The following is a 12649-nucleotide window of genomic DNA, read 5'->3' as shown; positions in this document are numbered from 1 at the left end:
CTGTTTATTTGGTTCCCTGTTTGCCACAAGAGACACTTTTCTTGTTCATCCTTTTAGTTAGTAGATATATCTTTTCTAGGTCAAAGTAACACATCGTGGATTCAGGCCTCTGGGAAGATATGAGGAATTTAGAAATTTGCCACAATAGTTGAAACTGACATAAGAAGGCACAGCAGCCTTTTGTTTTCTTGCAGCAGAGCAGAATTTACAAGCATGTCTGAATGAAGCAACACAAGACAAGAGGCGTCTTGACAGATTTTATTGTGCTATTTAAATTTTTTTCCCTTTTTATGGCTCATTTACATATTTCGGCAGGGAAGACTCATGACACTGAATCCCCATATTTAGTTATGGAGCCTGCAATTTGCTCCCTCAGCATATTTCCTGCAGAAACATTCAAACTCCGAGTTCAGTTATGCTGCCAATAACCTATTATGTATCCAGTTTATGACAATAACGTGAGCATGCATGCCAACATTCGTCTCTTCAGGGCTGCAGTTGCATGCTTTTATCTATGCAAAAACAATGACAGGCCAGGAGTAAAAAGGATATTTATAGTAGTTTTTAACTGTTTTCTTTATTACACACTTAAAATAACACATCAAACATGCATCCTTGACACTTTTTTTTATCCTTTCCCCAACATCTTTATATTTTATTTAAGATTTGAAAAGAAGCTGTTATGCAGCACAGTACTTCTATGTACTCATTAACTGGTGAACATATACTTGCATTAATCACCATGTACAGTACTAATTATTTTCCACAATTACATTGTTTTTAAAACTGCTTAATTTAAAATTACAATCTTCAGTGCTGCCTTGAGGTATTTTATCAGTGAGACTACTTTATCTTGTTCCTTTAGTAAAAAGTAAATAAATGGCTGAGTGATTCAAAACAACAGAGTAAAACCTCATCTAATCAAACATGGTACAACACAAAAGGATCGAAATGTCAGAGCGCTGAAATACACTTAAAAAGAAGACTTAAAACATTAATATTTAACAAGCTTGTTCATTGTTCCTCAGTTGTAATTGCAACTTTTTTAGTTCTTAAGGCAAAAATGGACGTGAGACCTGTTGGGAAGAAAACAGCTAAGGGTGGTCACGTGACTTGAGGAAGCAGAGAAAAGCAGCGACGTTTACTAGCTGTCTGTGTCGTCCCTGCCGACATCAAACTCTGCTATCCCTTTGGCAATGCGCTCAGCTATCGCCCTGCTGCTGGCTACGATCAGCCTGCGAGACATCAGATCAAATGGTCCACCTGGTTAAAGCAGAAAAACAATAATGAGAACATCTTTCTGTCTTTGCATTTAGTTAAACAAACAATTTAGGAGCAAGAAGACCAGGCTTTAGAGGAAGTTTCCAGAGCTGGTGCTGTTCTTGTAGAGCAGTCCAAATACATTTGCTGCAACCTCACCTCCAGCAACAGCTATGGCTACTTCCACGCTACAGAGGGATATACCCCATGATGACGATGATGATGTTGTCTTCTATATGTCCTCCCCTGTGTCCTGTCCTACCTGGATGTGGGGGGGCTGTGCAGTTATGATGCTCTTTTTTCCAGAAGCTGATAGACATGGATGTGTAGAGGTGAGAAAACTGTGTTTTCCACTGTGGTTATCAGTACAGGAACCTCACAGGGGACTATGCTCTGACCCTCCTCTTCACCCTTTACACCACTGACTTCCAATACAACTCCAATACATGTCACATGCAGACATTCTCTCATGGTACTGCAATAATGGCATGCATCAGGAAGGGTGAAGAGAAGGAACATTAGTGCCAGGTTAGTGGTATCACCAGAACAAGCTTCAGTTAAACATGCAAGGGGATACTACCAGATTACCGGCAGGCACAATTTTAAGTCTCTTGGTTTTTATTAACCCGTGCTGCTGGTGTTTTTTAGTAGCTCTACAGTTTTTTTCTTTGTAAGAAAGTGAGTGTGATTTGATGTATGTGAACTGCAGACCACATTTAATTTCCCTACTTATCTTATGTCACATGACTACTCTGTGATGGCAGCATTAAGCTTGCTTCGGTCCGTTCCTTTATAATGTTGCAGCATACCCTGTCCAAAGTTCCTGCAGGTTGTACCCAGCTACAACCCATGGATCAAGGGATTGCCACAGGTTTCAGAACATGATCATAACTAGGGCTGCAACTAATGACTATTCTGATGGTCGATTAGTTACCGACTATTAAAACGACTAGTCGACCAATCGGATTATGTATCTCCTGATTATTATAAATGGATCTTATTTCACTTTCAGCTTTGAAATCTTGCATAAGATTGTTAAGTTAGTCCGACGTGCCTCGTCTTTAAATGTTCGAGCATTGCAGACGTACTTCCGTGATACGCAAGGTCCGATTTACAAATCTCACATGTATTTATTTTGTAAGTTTAACGTGAAGTTTCAGACTTCTGACATCCTCTGCTGCCATTTTATTCCCTGGTCGGCAGCCATATTTTTCCCCTGGCCGACTTTATTGTGCATGTGCAATTTCTCATGATGTCGCACTCTGTATTTTTTTTTTATTTTTTTATCTGACAATAGTTGACGGGTAAATTCGTTGTCGTTGCAGCCCTAACCATAACCATTCATATCAGCTTATGGAGTTTAGTGTTTGATTTAGAAAACATTCTGTAATGTTATAATTCGTTGATTTTGCACAATTAGACCACAGAGAAGCAATGTGAAGGTGACTGCTGTATCTTATTGACTCTGAAGTCAAACACTATCTACACCATTACCCAACGCATACCGGTGCATACTTTATGAGCCAGTGGAAATTTTCTCCTCCATTAAACTCTTATTACACCACTCAATAAGAACAATTGGTGTGCACTCACTCTAAGATGATTGTTTGCACAAGAAGTTGTACTAAGGTCCTGACAAGCAGATTGAATTCAAAAGCATAAAGTAAATGCAGATGGTAGAGGCATGGTAGATTCATTTGCAAGATCATGAACATTCAATACATTTCATACTTTACAAGATACCATTTTTGTTTCTTCATTTATCATCCAAATAAGGAGCACGCTGAGCTCTCTGCTACTCTTCTTACTCCTAATTCTTTCTTAGCATACCAAATATGAGGATAAATGGTGTGTCGGCAGCACTGTGGCCCAAATTTAAGATCACAATTATCTGCTCAGAGCACAAAGACATCAGCTGCCCTTTCCTTTTTTCAGTTTCACGGCCATTTATGAGCAGAAAGAAGGATAAAAACCAATACTGAGAACTACTGGTAACAATAAATAATTAATTTACAATAACTTCAGCTGCGCTTCTACTGAGAGAGCAGCAGCCGGTTCTCGCTGCTTTGTTTCGTACAGCAATCTCCTCCAGCAATCCTTCCCTGCTTCATTTCAGCCGGTGACTCAGCAGCCTTTGAAAAGTTCAACGGAGGTGTCGTTTGAAGAGCTCTTGTTTTCTTAGTAACCCACCTGAGATGTCCATGATGACTCCTCCAGCTTCAGTAACAACCGCCGCCCCTCCGGCCATATCCCAGCAGTGGATGCCCATGTGGTAGTAAGCGTCAGCTGAGCCGCACGCTACCAGGCACATGTTGACAGCTGCGCTGCCAGGAGAGCGGATTCTGTGGATGGAAATCTGATGTTTGTTCAAGCTTCCAGCAGCTTTGGAAAGAGTTTGCATATTTTCCAGACATCCGACATCATTTTCACTCACATTCTTATTATTTTGTTAGCAATAAAGAAGTTTTAAAGATTAAAGAGTCCAACAATTTGGTAGTGATTTAAATTACTGTCACTCTTTGTATCTTTGTCACTGATCCGCTTCTTACTTTTTCTCCTACTGTCATAGGATGAAGACCACAAAGCCTTAAATGTTAAGAGAGGCCACAGGAAATGTTATATAAGGTCAGAGTTAAGTGAGAACAAAATATCAGTGGCTAGTTAACCAGCATTTTTACATTTTTTTTAAGGCTGTAGCTAAATAAGAAGCTGCAGCTACAATAAACCAACATGGTCAAACTAGATCTCACTTCTCAGGCCTTGAGCTTTGGGTTAATTGGATTTGAGCAGAAATAAATAATGTTTGCCATATGAATAAGATTAAATGTATTACAGACTAGAAATATAAATCCAATGTAAAATGTGTCGACAAAATAGACAGACTGCATCACAAAGTAAGTGAAGTGCAAAAAAACTTCAATTTTCCACCACTTTTCCACCAACTCATGCTCAAATGTGATTGGCTTAAAGAGAAAGAGCCTAAAGAATGAGGTCTGCTGTTGGACCCTCCTCTGCTGGACTATTACTGAAGTTGTTAAAAGGAAAAGACCCACTGTGGTGCAATTATATTTTACAGTGTTGCTGTAAGACTATCAAAAATTATACCAGCAGTAAAACCACTTAAATCCAGTCACCATCAGCTTGTTCACACAGTAAACTTGCATTTACCCATGAACAGGGATGGCAAGGATGGTCTTGATGTTGGCCAACATTGTTTTAAAGTGCTCAGGATTGTTCTTGAAACCCATTTCTGTCAGCACCATAGATTGGGTAATATCTGTAGAAACAAAAATAAAATCATCTTTTCTTGAACAAACAAATTCTGAGGAAGTTAATACAAGCAAAGGATTTTAGCTCCACCTGCTGGACTTATTTATAAATGCAACTCTTAACAGCTTGCATGATTATGAGTATTCACCTTCTTGTCCAGACACTTTGATCGGGGCTCCATTGCAGAACGCTCCCTTTCCTTTTCGTGCGGTGTACATTTTGTCCTCAATGCAGCTGTAGACAATCCCAAACTCTATCTGGGATGGAGAAGCAGCACAGAAAACACAGTAATTTATGCGGGGTGGGCGGAGAGTTAAAAATAGAACAGCAGCTGTATAAGAGGAAAAATTTACTGCACTGCCATTTATAAATTCATGAGGCTACAACTGGGTTAATGTCTCTTATAATTGAGAAATCACAGCAGAAAAAACATATTTGCATACATTAAAGCCTACCTCTTTGTTCACCGCAAAACCGATTGATACGGACACAAAGGGAAACCTGCCCAACAGAAATGTACAATATAAAACATCCATTTAATGAAATCCCTTTAGATCCAAACTCAGAGGAATCGGTTTCTATTATCAGTTCAGTTTCATATGGGTTGCCTAATTATCCCTGACAGAGAGGACAATTCAAGAGGGAAGCTAATTAAAAGATAAAAATAGTTAAAAAGGGACAAAGATAAAAAACAAATCCAGTGCAACGACAGGCTTCTCAGAGATTCTTAATATATAATCATGCATAAAAGCAGTACCTGTGAACAAAGTTTGTGGTACCATCGATGGGGTCGATGATCCATGTGGGATTGTTGGTTAGAACACTGGGGGCTCCTGCTGCTACTGACTCCTCACCTATGAAGCTTTGAAATAAAGTACAGGGGGAAAAAGATAAAGAAATGGTACTTTTGACGGATTATAACACTGCTGAGTTAGACTGATCAAAGTGAACAGAGTTGACCTGGTGCTGCTCTAAAATTCAGCAGTTTTGGTTGCTATATACACCTCAGTAGAAAAATCCCTTTTACCCCCCAATGTTTATTCTGGGGGACCCTGCTGCATTAGATCACCTGTGCCCACCTCTCAATGAATAAACACAGACTAATTATGCTGAGGGGGAAAGTTGTTGTTAAAGAATGGAGACACCCTTCCACACCAGCACCTTCATTGTGGTATTCCTCACTCGGGCAGCTGGCAACCCTGGAATATTTGACCTCTATATATTTAGGGAAAGCCTGGTGGAACTGAGAGGAACCAGCAGTACAGTGTCTACTATGGGCTACTGGCAATTGTGATCAATATTCTGTAATATAGGATGTTACACTTTCCTCATGTTATTTACAAGTGAAAAATATTCAAGACACTTGCTAATCTTCCCTAGAATAGATGCATAAGCAAGTTCAGCCTGAGAAACAGCAAAAAAAAAAAAAGCCAAGAGCCAGACTTCATACTCTACAGGCCCCAGTTAGCATGTTAAATGTTCATGATGGTGTAATTAAAAAAAAAAAAAACTGAAAAAGTCTGACTTCTCTGGAGAGGCTGACAGGAAAAAGCTTCTTCTCTCCAAAAAGAAAATGGCAGCACAGCTTAAGTTTGCAAAGTCACATCTGAACAAAAAACAAGACGTCTAAGACAATGTTCTTTAGACTGACAAACCAAAGTGGAGATTTTTGGTTATAATACACAGCATCACAGCAAAAACATCTCACACCAACTGCCAAACATAGTAATGGAGGGATGAGTATTTGGCCTTACTGTACCTGGACACCCTGCAGTCTTTGAGTGAACCATGAACTAATTGTTCTAGATTGAAATGTGAGGCCATCTGACAACTAAAGCTTGGTTCAAACGAGGTCATGAAAATGAACAATTATCCCAAACACAGCAGCTAATCTACAACAGAATGAAAAAGTAAATAGTCAAGGTGTTGCAGTGGTCTATTCAAAGGCCAGACCTCAACCTGAGTGAAACGCTGTGGGGGTTTGCCGGCATTGTAACAGTGTAAAAAGGATGGGCCAACATTCCTCCAGAAAAACTGGAAAGGGTACATTTCATTCTGAATAAGTTTTTATATACTTACTTATTTTTAAAAAAAATGCTTATCTTGACAATCTCTAGACATTTGCTGTAATGTGCAACCTCTAGAAAAAGTTCGGTGTGCAATCAACTTTTCTGACAACACTAACTGGTGAGCTCATTACAGCTGTCTCCTCTCAATGTGCAGGCAAAGCAGAACACTCAAAGACCTTAGCATGAAAAATTATCTTCCATCTGCAGCAACAACTACTTTATTCTCTCTACTAGAAGTCTAAAGGGGTCTCATCCTAAACCAGTAAAGCTAGCAGCTGTTTCTGTGTAGGACTGTAAAGCAGTGACCTTCAAAGCTCTTTATGTAGTCTCCCTTTCTTGATGTTGTTACAAACTAGCATGTATGTAAACATGCAAAAAGACTTGGCCATCTGAGTTGTTGCCATGGGAACAAAGGAGGAAAATGGCACTTAATCTGACAGTAAACGAACAAGATAAAAGCTCATTATCTATCTACAATGAAGAAAATATTCCATCCACATAAACACACCTCGGGAAAAAAGATTTATGTACCAAAGACAAATTTTGTGTATGGACTACATTTTCAATTTGTATTTACCTTTAGATAACATTTAAAATGTGAATTTCAGTCTTCTCAAACCTGGAACATTTACCTTTTAGAGCTAAATCATCGTGAAACAAATAAATACAATTTCTTATTAAAACGTGTTATCCAAAGCAGTGGAGAAAATTTTGCAGCAGCATTTAGATCTCAATATTACCAGATAACTGAATGAATTCAATACTTAAAAAAGGACCCTAAGTTACTGAAGATGTTTTATATTATTTTTGATTATGTGTCTTATTTAAATTAGGTCTTTTTCTGGAACAATGTCAAGAATAAAGCTGTAAAGACTCATCCTTAACTATTATTCTCACTGTAAGTAAAATGAGAGGAACTTTAAACAAAGTTATCATGAAAACGTGGTCTTTACTTTTGTCAGATTGAATGAAAACTCTCAAAACTTGATCACGCTATCATGTGTCGCCCCACACATCCAGATACTCCAGTGAAGCGAACTACCTGTGTGTGGGGTACTTTTCCTTGATGGACGATATAATGAGCTGCTCCACTTTCTGGTCAGTCTCGGTCACCAGGTCAACCGGTGAGCTCTTCTGCATGACAGCTATGTCCTTCTGTAGTGCCTCACAGATCATCTGGGAAAAAAAAAAACACAAAAATGACAGCAAGGGGATTATTTGGATGACTGACTACATCTGCTGCTTTAATTAGTTTGAAATGGTATGTGCTAAGTGTGACATATTGTTGGCAATGATTAGTCACAGATGAAAAGGTGTTTTCTTTATGGGTTCATTGTTCCTGCTGTGTTGACTGCAACACAGATGCACACATCCTCATGCAGAAGTTTACTGACTGACAAATTACACCCAGAATGAAAGAAATCTGTAAAGAAACTTAAAGGTTAAGGCATGCTAACAGTTCTTAGCTAAATAGATAAAAAATATTTGGGCATTAACTTTATTCTTTAATTTTTAGGTTATTTTTTGTGCATCCTTACCTTCCCAGCTTGTTTTGTCACCTCTATGCAAAGGTCCATACATTCCTGCCAAGGATCACTCATGTTGATACAGAAGGTAGCAAATTTAATGAAAAAACCTGTAGGAAAAAGCTTTCATTCGCAGCAGCTCGTGTTGTAACAATACGTGCAGGATACAAGAATGAGCAGAGCTTTTCACTCAATGACTTAAGCTAAAGCATCAGTTAGATAGCATGCATTAGCTCCCCAAGTTAGCATGCAGCTTAACATGACAGAGAAGGAATAAAAGAGCGGTGAACTAAATGACAGCTGTAGCTATAAAAATAACACTGACAGTTTTCTCACGCAATGGAGTAATATTTTCGACGACAGCTTTTTTAAAAAATGATATAGTATTTGAGATTTTCAATGCCCCGAAGCTAAATCCATACACTTCCGATCTGACTGAAGACAGTATTGACAGCTTTAAATGGGCGGGCCTTAATGTAAACGCTCACTTTCATTGGTCATTTCATTGGTTCGTTGGCTTGAATACCGTCACGTGTCTTAACAACAACCAATAAGTTCCCTCGGATGTAAAGCGCTAGCTCTTGGACTGAAATAGCGTAGCACAACTTTTACCGTCTTGTACGGAAGAAAAGTTGAGTTATCTATGCCGGTGTGAGTTTTTGTTTCCACTCCATCCCATTCGAGACTATTAGATAAAAAAAAAAAAAAAAAAAAAAAAAAAAAAAAAAAAAACTCAGAAGGGGCATTTTCCAGGGCATCAGGAACAGTAAAGTGTTACATCTTAACCTTTTAAAATAAGTAAAATATCTATAGGTAGGGGAGACTGGGTGGGGTCAGTTGCAACAGGGGACGGTTGCAACAAGTCTTATTCCTCCAATCAGAAACATGCCAGAGTGATAACACTTATACTGCACATGCTCAGGTAGACCCTCCCCCCACCAGAAACACAGATGTCACATTTAACATCTGCTGCTTCATTTTATGGAAAAAAACTTGTTTTGGAGGTATGAAAGTAATCTTTTTCATCTGCTATGTTTTTGTCATACTGTCCTGGCCTTTTGTATGAATTAATCAAAACTTAATTAGGTTGAATCATTGTTTTGTTGACTTCTAAGTCACATTGTTAGCATGCGTCAAGGACAGTGTGTCTAGCTAGCAAATGATGTTCTGTCACAGTTGTCAGGTTGGGGACAGTTGCAACAAGTTGTTGCAACTGTCCCCAACCTAAGCAGCCATATCAAAACAGACCACACAACAGTATTTTTTAAAATATAATAATATATTTAATAATTTATAATAGTATATTATAATAATTATAATAATAAATAATCATTTTAAATGTATTATGTTGGTATTCAGTATGCCACGAGTAAGGAAGAAGGTTACTGAAAGAGGGGTTCCCCTCAGTATTTTGGAAGAAGCATCAAACATCATCAGCAGAAGTCAAAAAAAAGAATCGGAGAAAAGAAAACCACAAAGACAAGTGTAAAGAAAACAAAAGATCAGCCAAAAAGAAAGAGAGAAGAGTCAGACTCTGCATGTCTGCATTGTGTGCCTGGAAAGCTACTTGAAATCCAGGGAAGTGTGGCTGCAATGCTGGATGTGCAAGTCCTGGGCACATAAAGATTGCACAGGTGGAGGTGATTTTTACACATACCACAACTGTGACTCAGAATGAACCAGTTAAAAAATCATTGAGCCAGCAGATATGTTGGGGGAATGAGGGTTGGTTATTGTTTAAAAGCTGTGTCATTTTGGGGTATCTGTTCACCTTTTAGGAAACCCAAGGTTCAAAAATCTGTTTTTATACAGTTGCAGTTTTGTACAATAGATACATGTTCAATAAAAGTTGCATTGCAAATTGTTCTCTTCTTCCTGTCTAACAATTAAATATGGAGAGATTGAATAGCATCTGTAACATCTGCACATTGACCCAAGGTAGGCCTTTGTTCCACACATAAACAAACATAACTCCACTAATATTTGATTAATTTTATAAAGTATCATCATAAAACAATATTGTAAAACCATACATAATTTCAAAATACGAAACTAAAGTTAATTTACTGTATTTTTAAAATGTTGCAACCGTCCCTGATTGGTGTTGCAACCGTCCCCATGGTTGGGGTCAGTTGCAACATCTGACTTATTCCATTCAAATAAATACTGTGACCGATATGTCATATGTACTCGTCTTTAAATGGTATGGGATAATAGTAGACAGATGTAAGTTCAACATATAAAAAGTTGGCACGTCTAATCCAAATGGTCTCTGATTAACTGAGAGAAATTAAAAAATTGTTGCAACTGTCCCCAGTCTCCCCTACACAATAGCTCTCAGTCACATAATGCGTCTTTTCACAGAACAGTATAGAAACCAATTATGCTTCATTTAGAAATAATAATAATAATAATAATAATAATAATAAATAGTATAATACACTGGTAAGTTCGGTGACAGCAGTATTTGAGTCAGGATTTTGAGTTAACTTTTCATGAATGAAATAGTTGGTATAGATATGTATTGTTATACGTTTGTATGTGTGGGGGCTATGTATGTATATATGTGGGTGTATGCATAGTGGGCAGAGATTTATTCATTAATTTATTTAGTTTGTGTACACTCGTATAAAACAGAATAATTTATTTATATATAAAGGATTCTGTACAAATGTGTACATAGGTGTATATGTATGTGTTTGTGTACATATAGATGTGCATGTATGCATATGTATATATGTGCACGTATGTACTGTATCTGTATGTGTATTTATGTATACATAGTTTTACTTTTGTATTAAAGATTGTTTGTTTGTTTGCTTTGGTATGTATTATATTTCATACAATGATTTTGACATGTCTGGAATGAATTAAATCAATCAGGCAATAAAGCATTCAAGCAATTAAGTGACCATTAATCATTTTTTCTATACTGACCTGTAAATGCAATAAGAACGATTGTTATATGTTATGACTTTACCAGTGAAAGAAATGTCTCACAGTTGCATTTTATTTTATTCTATATTTTTTACATGTGTCAATAAGGTCCTTATAATAGGTAGTCATGCTGTACATTTGTGACCATGAAATCTGGCACAGACACAAATAAGCGCCTTAGATTGTTTGGGGTTTTACAAAGTGATGTGCTGGTGCCTTTAAATATACAAAACCTCTTTAAGCCACAAGGTGGCAGCAGCAATACTTGATGTAGGAGCAAATATTGTGTTAGGGATAGTTACTTTACTCTAACTTAGTCTAAACCAAGACAAACCACAACTAAGTCTGGAATCAAAGCATGTTATATGAAGTAATTAAGAGTTTTGTAAGAATCATGAATATAATTTAATTATCTTTGTTATAATCTGCTTCACTAGTCTTAAGTATTTTAGTATCTTTTTCTCAACATTTGATAATTAGAATTACTTAAAATATATAGATCAGGACTATACTTCATTGCAGCTGTAAGCATCCAAGTATCCAAGCATGGACAAGCTTCTAGGAGTACAGTAGATTGTTTCCTTATAAGGGTCTGTCTTAAAGGACTGTACTCTGCAATTAGAAAAGTTCCTAGCACAGGATATAAACATAACATTCGGAAAAGAACACACCGACATCCTATTTGTAAACTTGTGTCTGATTTATGATGGGAAGATGCAGGACTGAGGAATGTTCTTTGTTTGAAAGCTATATAAGAGAGGCTTACAGATCTGGTCTGGGGGTTTTTCTACAATTGGCTTCAGAGACCTCACAGAGATCCATATCTGTTTACGATGTCACTTTTTGTAATAAACTATAATTATTTTTACATAAAGCTGATGTCCGGAGCTCTTCTTTTACCTAAAAGGATTTTTGTCACATCATAAGCTTAAAGCAATTTACTACAAAATAGTATGATCCAGAGAAGAAGATCCTCATATGATGAAATCATCATATCACAGAAATGGCAATGAAGACACCAAGTACACTAAAGGGGAAACAACTGTATGGCACTGAGAGGGGAGAAGTTGTCAACCAGACGATGGTTTCACAAAACTATAGAATGGTATTAAGGACAATAAACTACAAAATGCCACCACAGACTATTTCTCCACAACACCTGCTTCCACAAAATAAACCCCACCATGGCATCAAGAGTCAGAAAGTACTCCACAACAGTACCTAAAGTGTTTATTGTCTGGTTTGCACTTTGTCATACTTTGCATGCAGTTCTAGCACCAGCAATGAAATTTACTTTGCTTTAAGTTTTTTTTATAAAAGCTATATAAATAGATATAAATAGTTTAAAGTTTATAGTTTACTTGAAACTTATATGGATAATGAAACTATTAGCAAACAGTGAGATATAATTGGTGGAAAATATTAGGTATTTCATATAAAAAAAAAAGTTGATATTTTCAGCTAAATATGCTGTAAACAACTGAAATTGTTAGGTAATGTATGTGCATGTAAAGAGGAATTTCTAAGTCAACAGAGAGATTGACTTGTTAGAAGCTGTTGCTAATAAAACTGCTTGTGTACAATGAA

The 12649-nt window shown here is 37.2% G+C and overlaps 1 protein-coding gene across 1 annotated transcript; it reads right to left on the bottom strand.

Annotated features, from left to right (window-relative positions):
- Nucleotides 1-260: 260 nt before the first annotated feature.
- impa2 (inositol monophosphatase 2) lies at nucleotides 261-8587 on the bottom strand. The gene is made up of 8 exons (XM_041967913.1): nucleotides 8138-8587; nucleotides 7642-7775; nucleotides 5288-5392; nucleotides 4986-5031; nucleotides 4679-4787; nucleotides 4429-4537; nucleotides 3451-3602; nucleotides 261-1263 (listed from the first exon to the last, which is right to left on the bottom strand). Exons 1-8 carry the CDS (start codon nucleotides 8198-8200, stop codon nucleotides 1145-1147), a joined length of 837 nt encoding a protein of 278 aa, XP_041823847.1. The 5' UTR covers nucleotides 8201-8587; the 3' UTR covers nucleotides 261-1144.
- Between the last annotated feature and the right edge of the window lie 4062 nt (nucleotides 8588-12649).

The sequence above is a fragment of the Melanotaenia boesemani genome, chromosome 18 (assembly GCF_017639745.1).
Source record: "Melanotaenia boesemani isolate fMelBoe1 chromosome 18, fMelBoe1.pri, whole genome shotgun sequence".
Taxonomy (NCBI): domain Eukaryota; kingdom Metazoa; phylum Chordata; class Actinopteri; order Atheriniformes; family Melanotaeniidae; genus Melanotaenia; species Melanotaenia boesemani.
The sequence above is the reverse complement of the archived record's forward strand: the minus strand, read 5'-3'. Positions and strand labels throughout refer to the sequence as shown.

Bases quoted from the DNA above. Each gene is read 5' to 3' on its own strand.
- impa2 (XM_041967913.1), bottom strand. From the start codon at position 8,200: ATGAGTGATCCTTGGCAGGAATGTATGGACCTTTGCATAGAGGTGACA. The intron at 5,393-7,641 runs GTAGTTCGCTTC...TTTATTTCAAAG, and splicing joins GAAAAGTACCCCACACACAG to CTTCATAGGTGAGGAGTCAG. The intron at 5,032-5,287 runs GTACTGCTTTTA...TCTGTTGGGCAG, and splicing joins ACCACAAACTTTGTTCACAG to GTTTCCCTTTGTGTCCGTAT.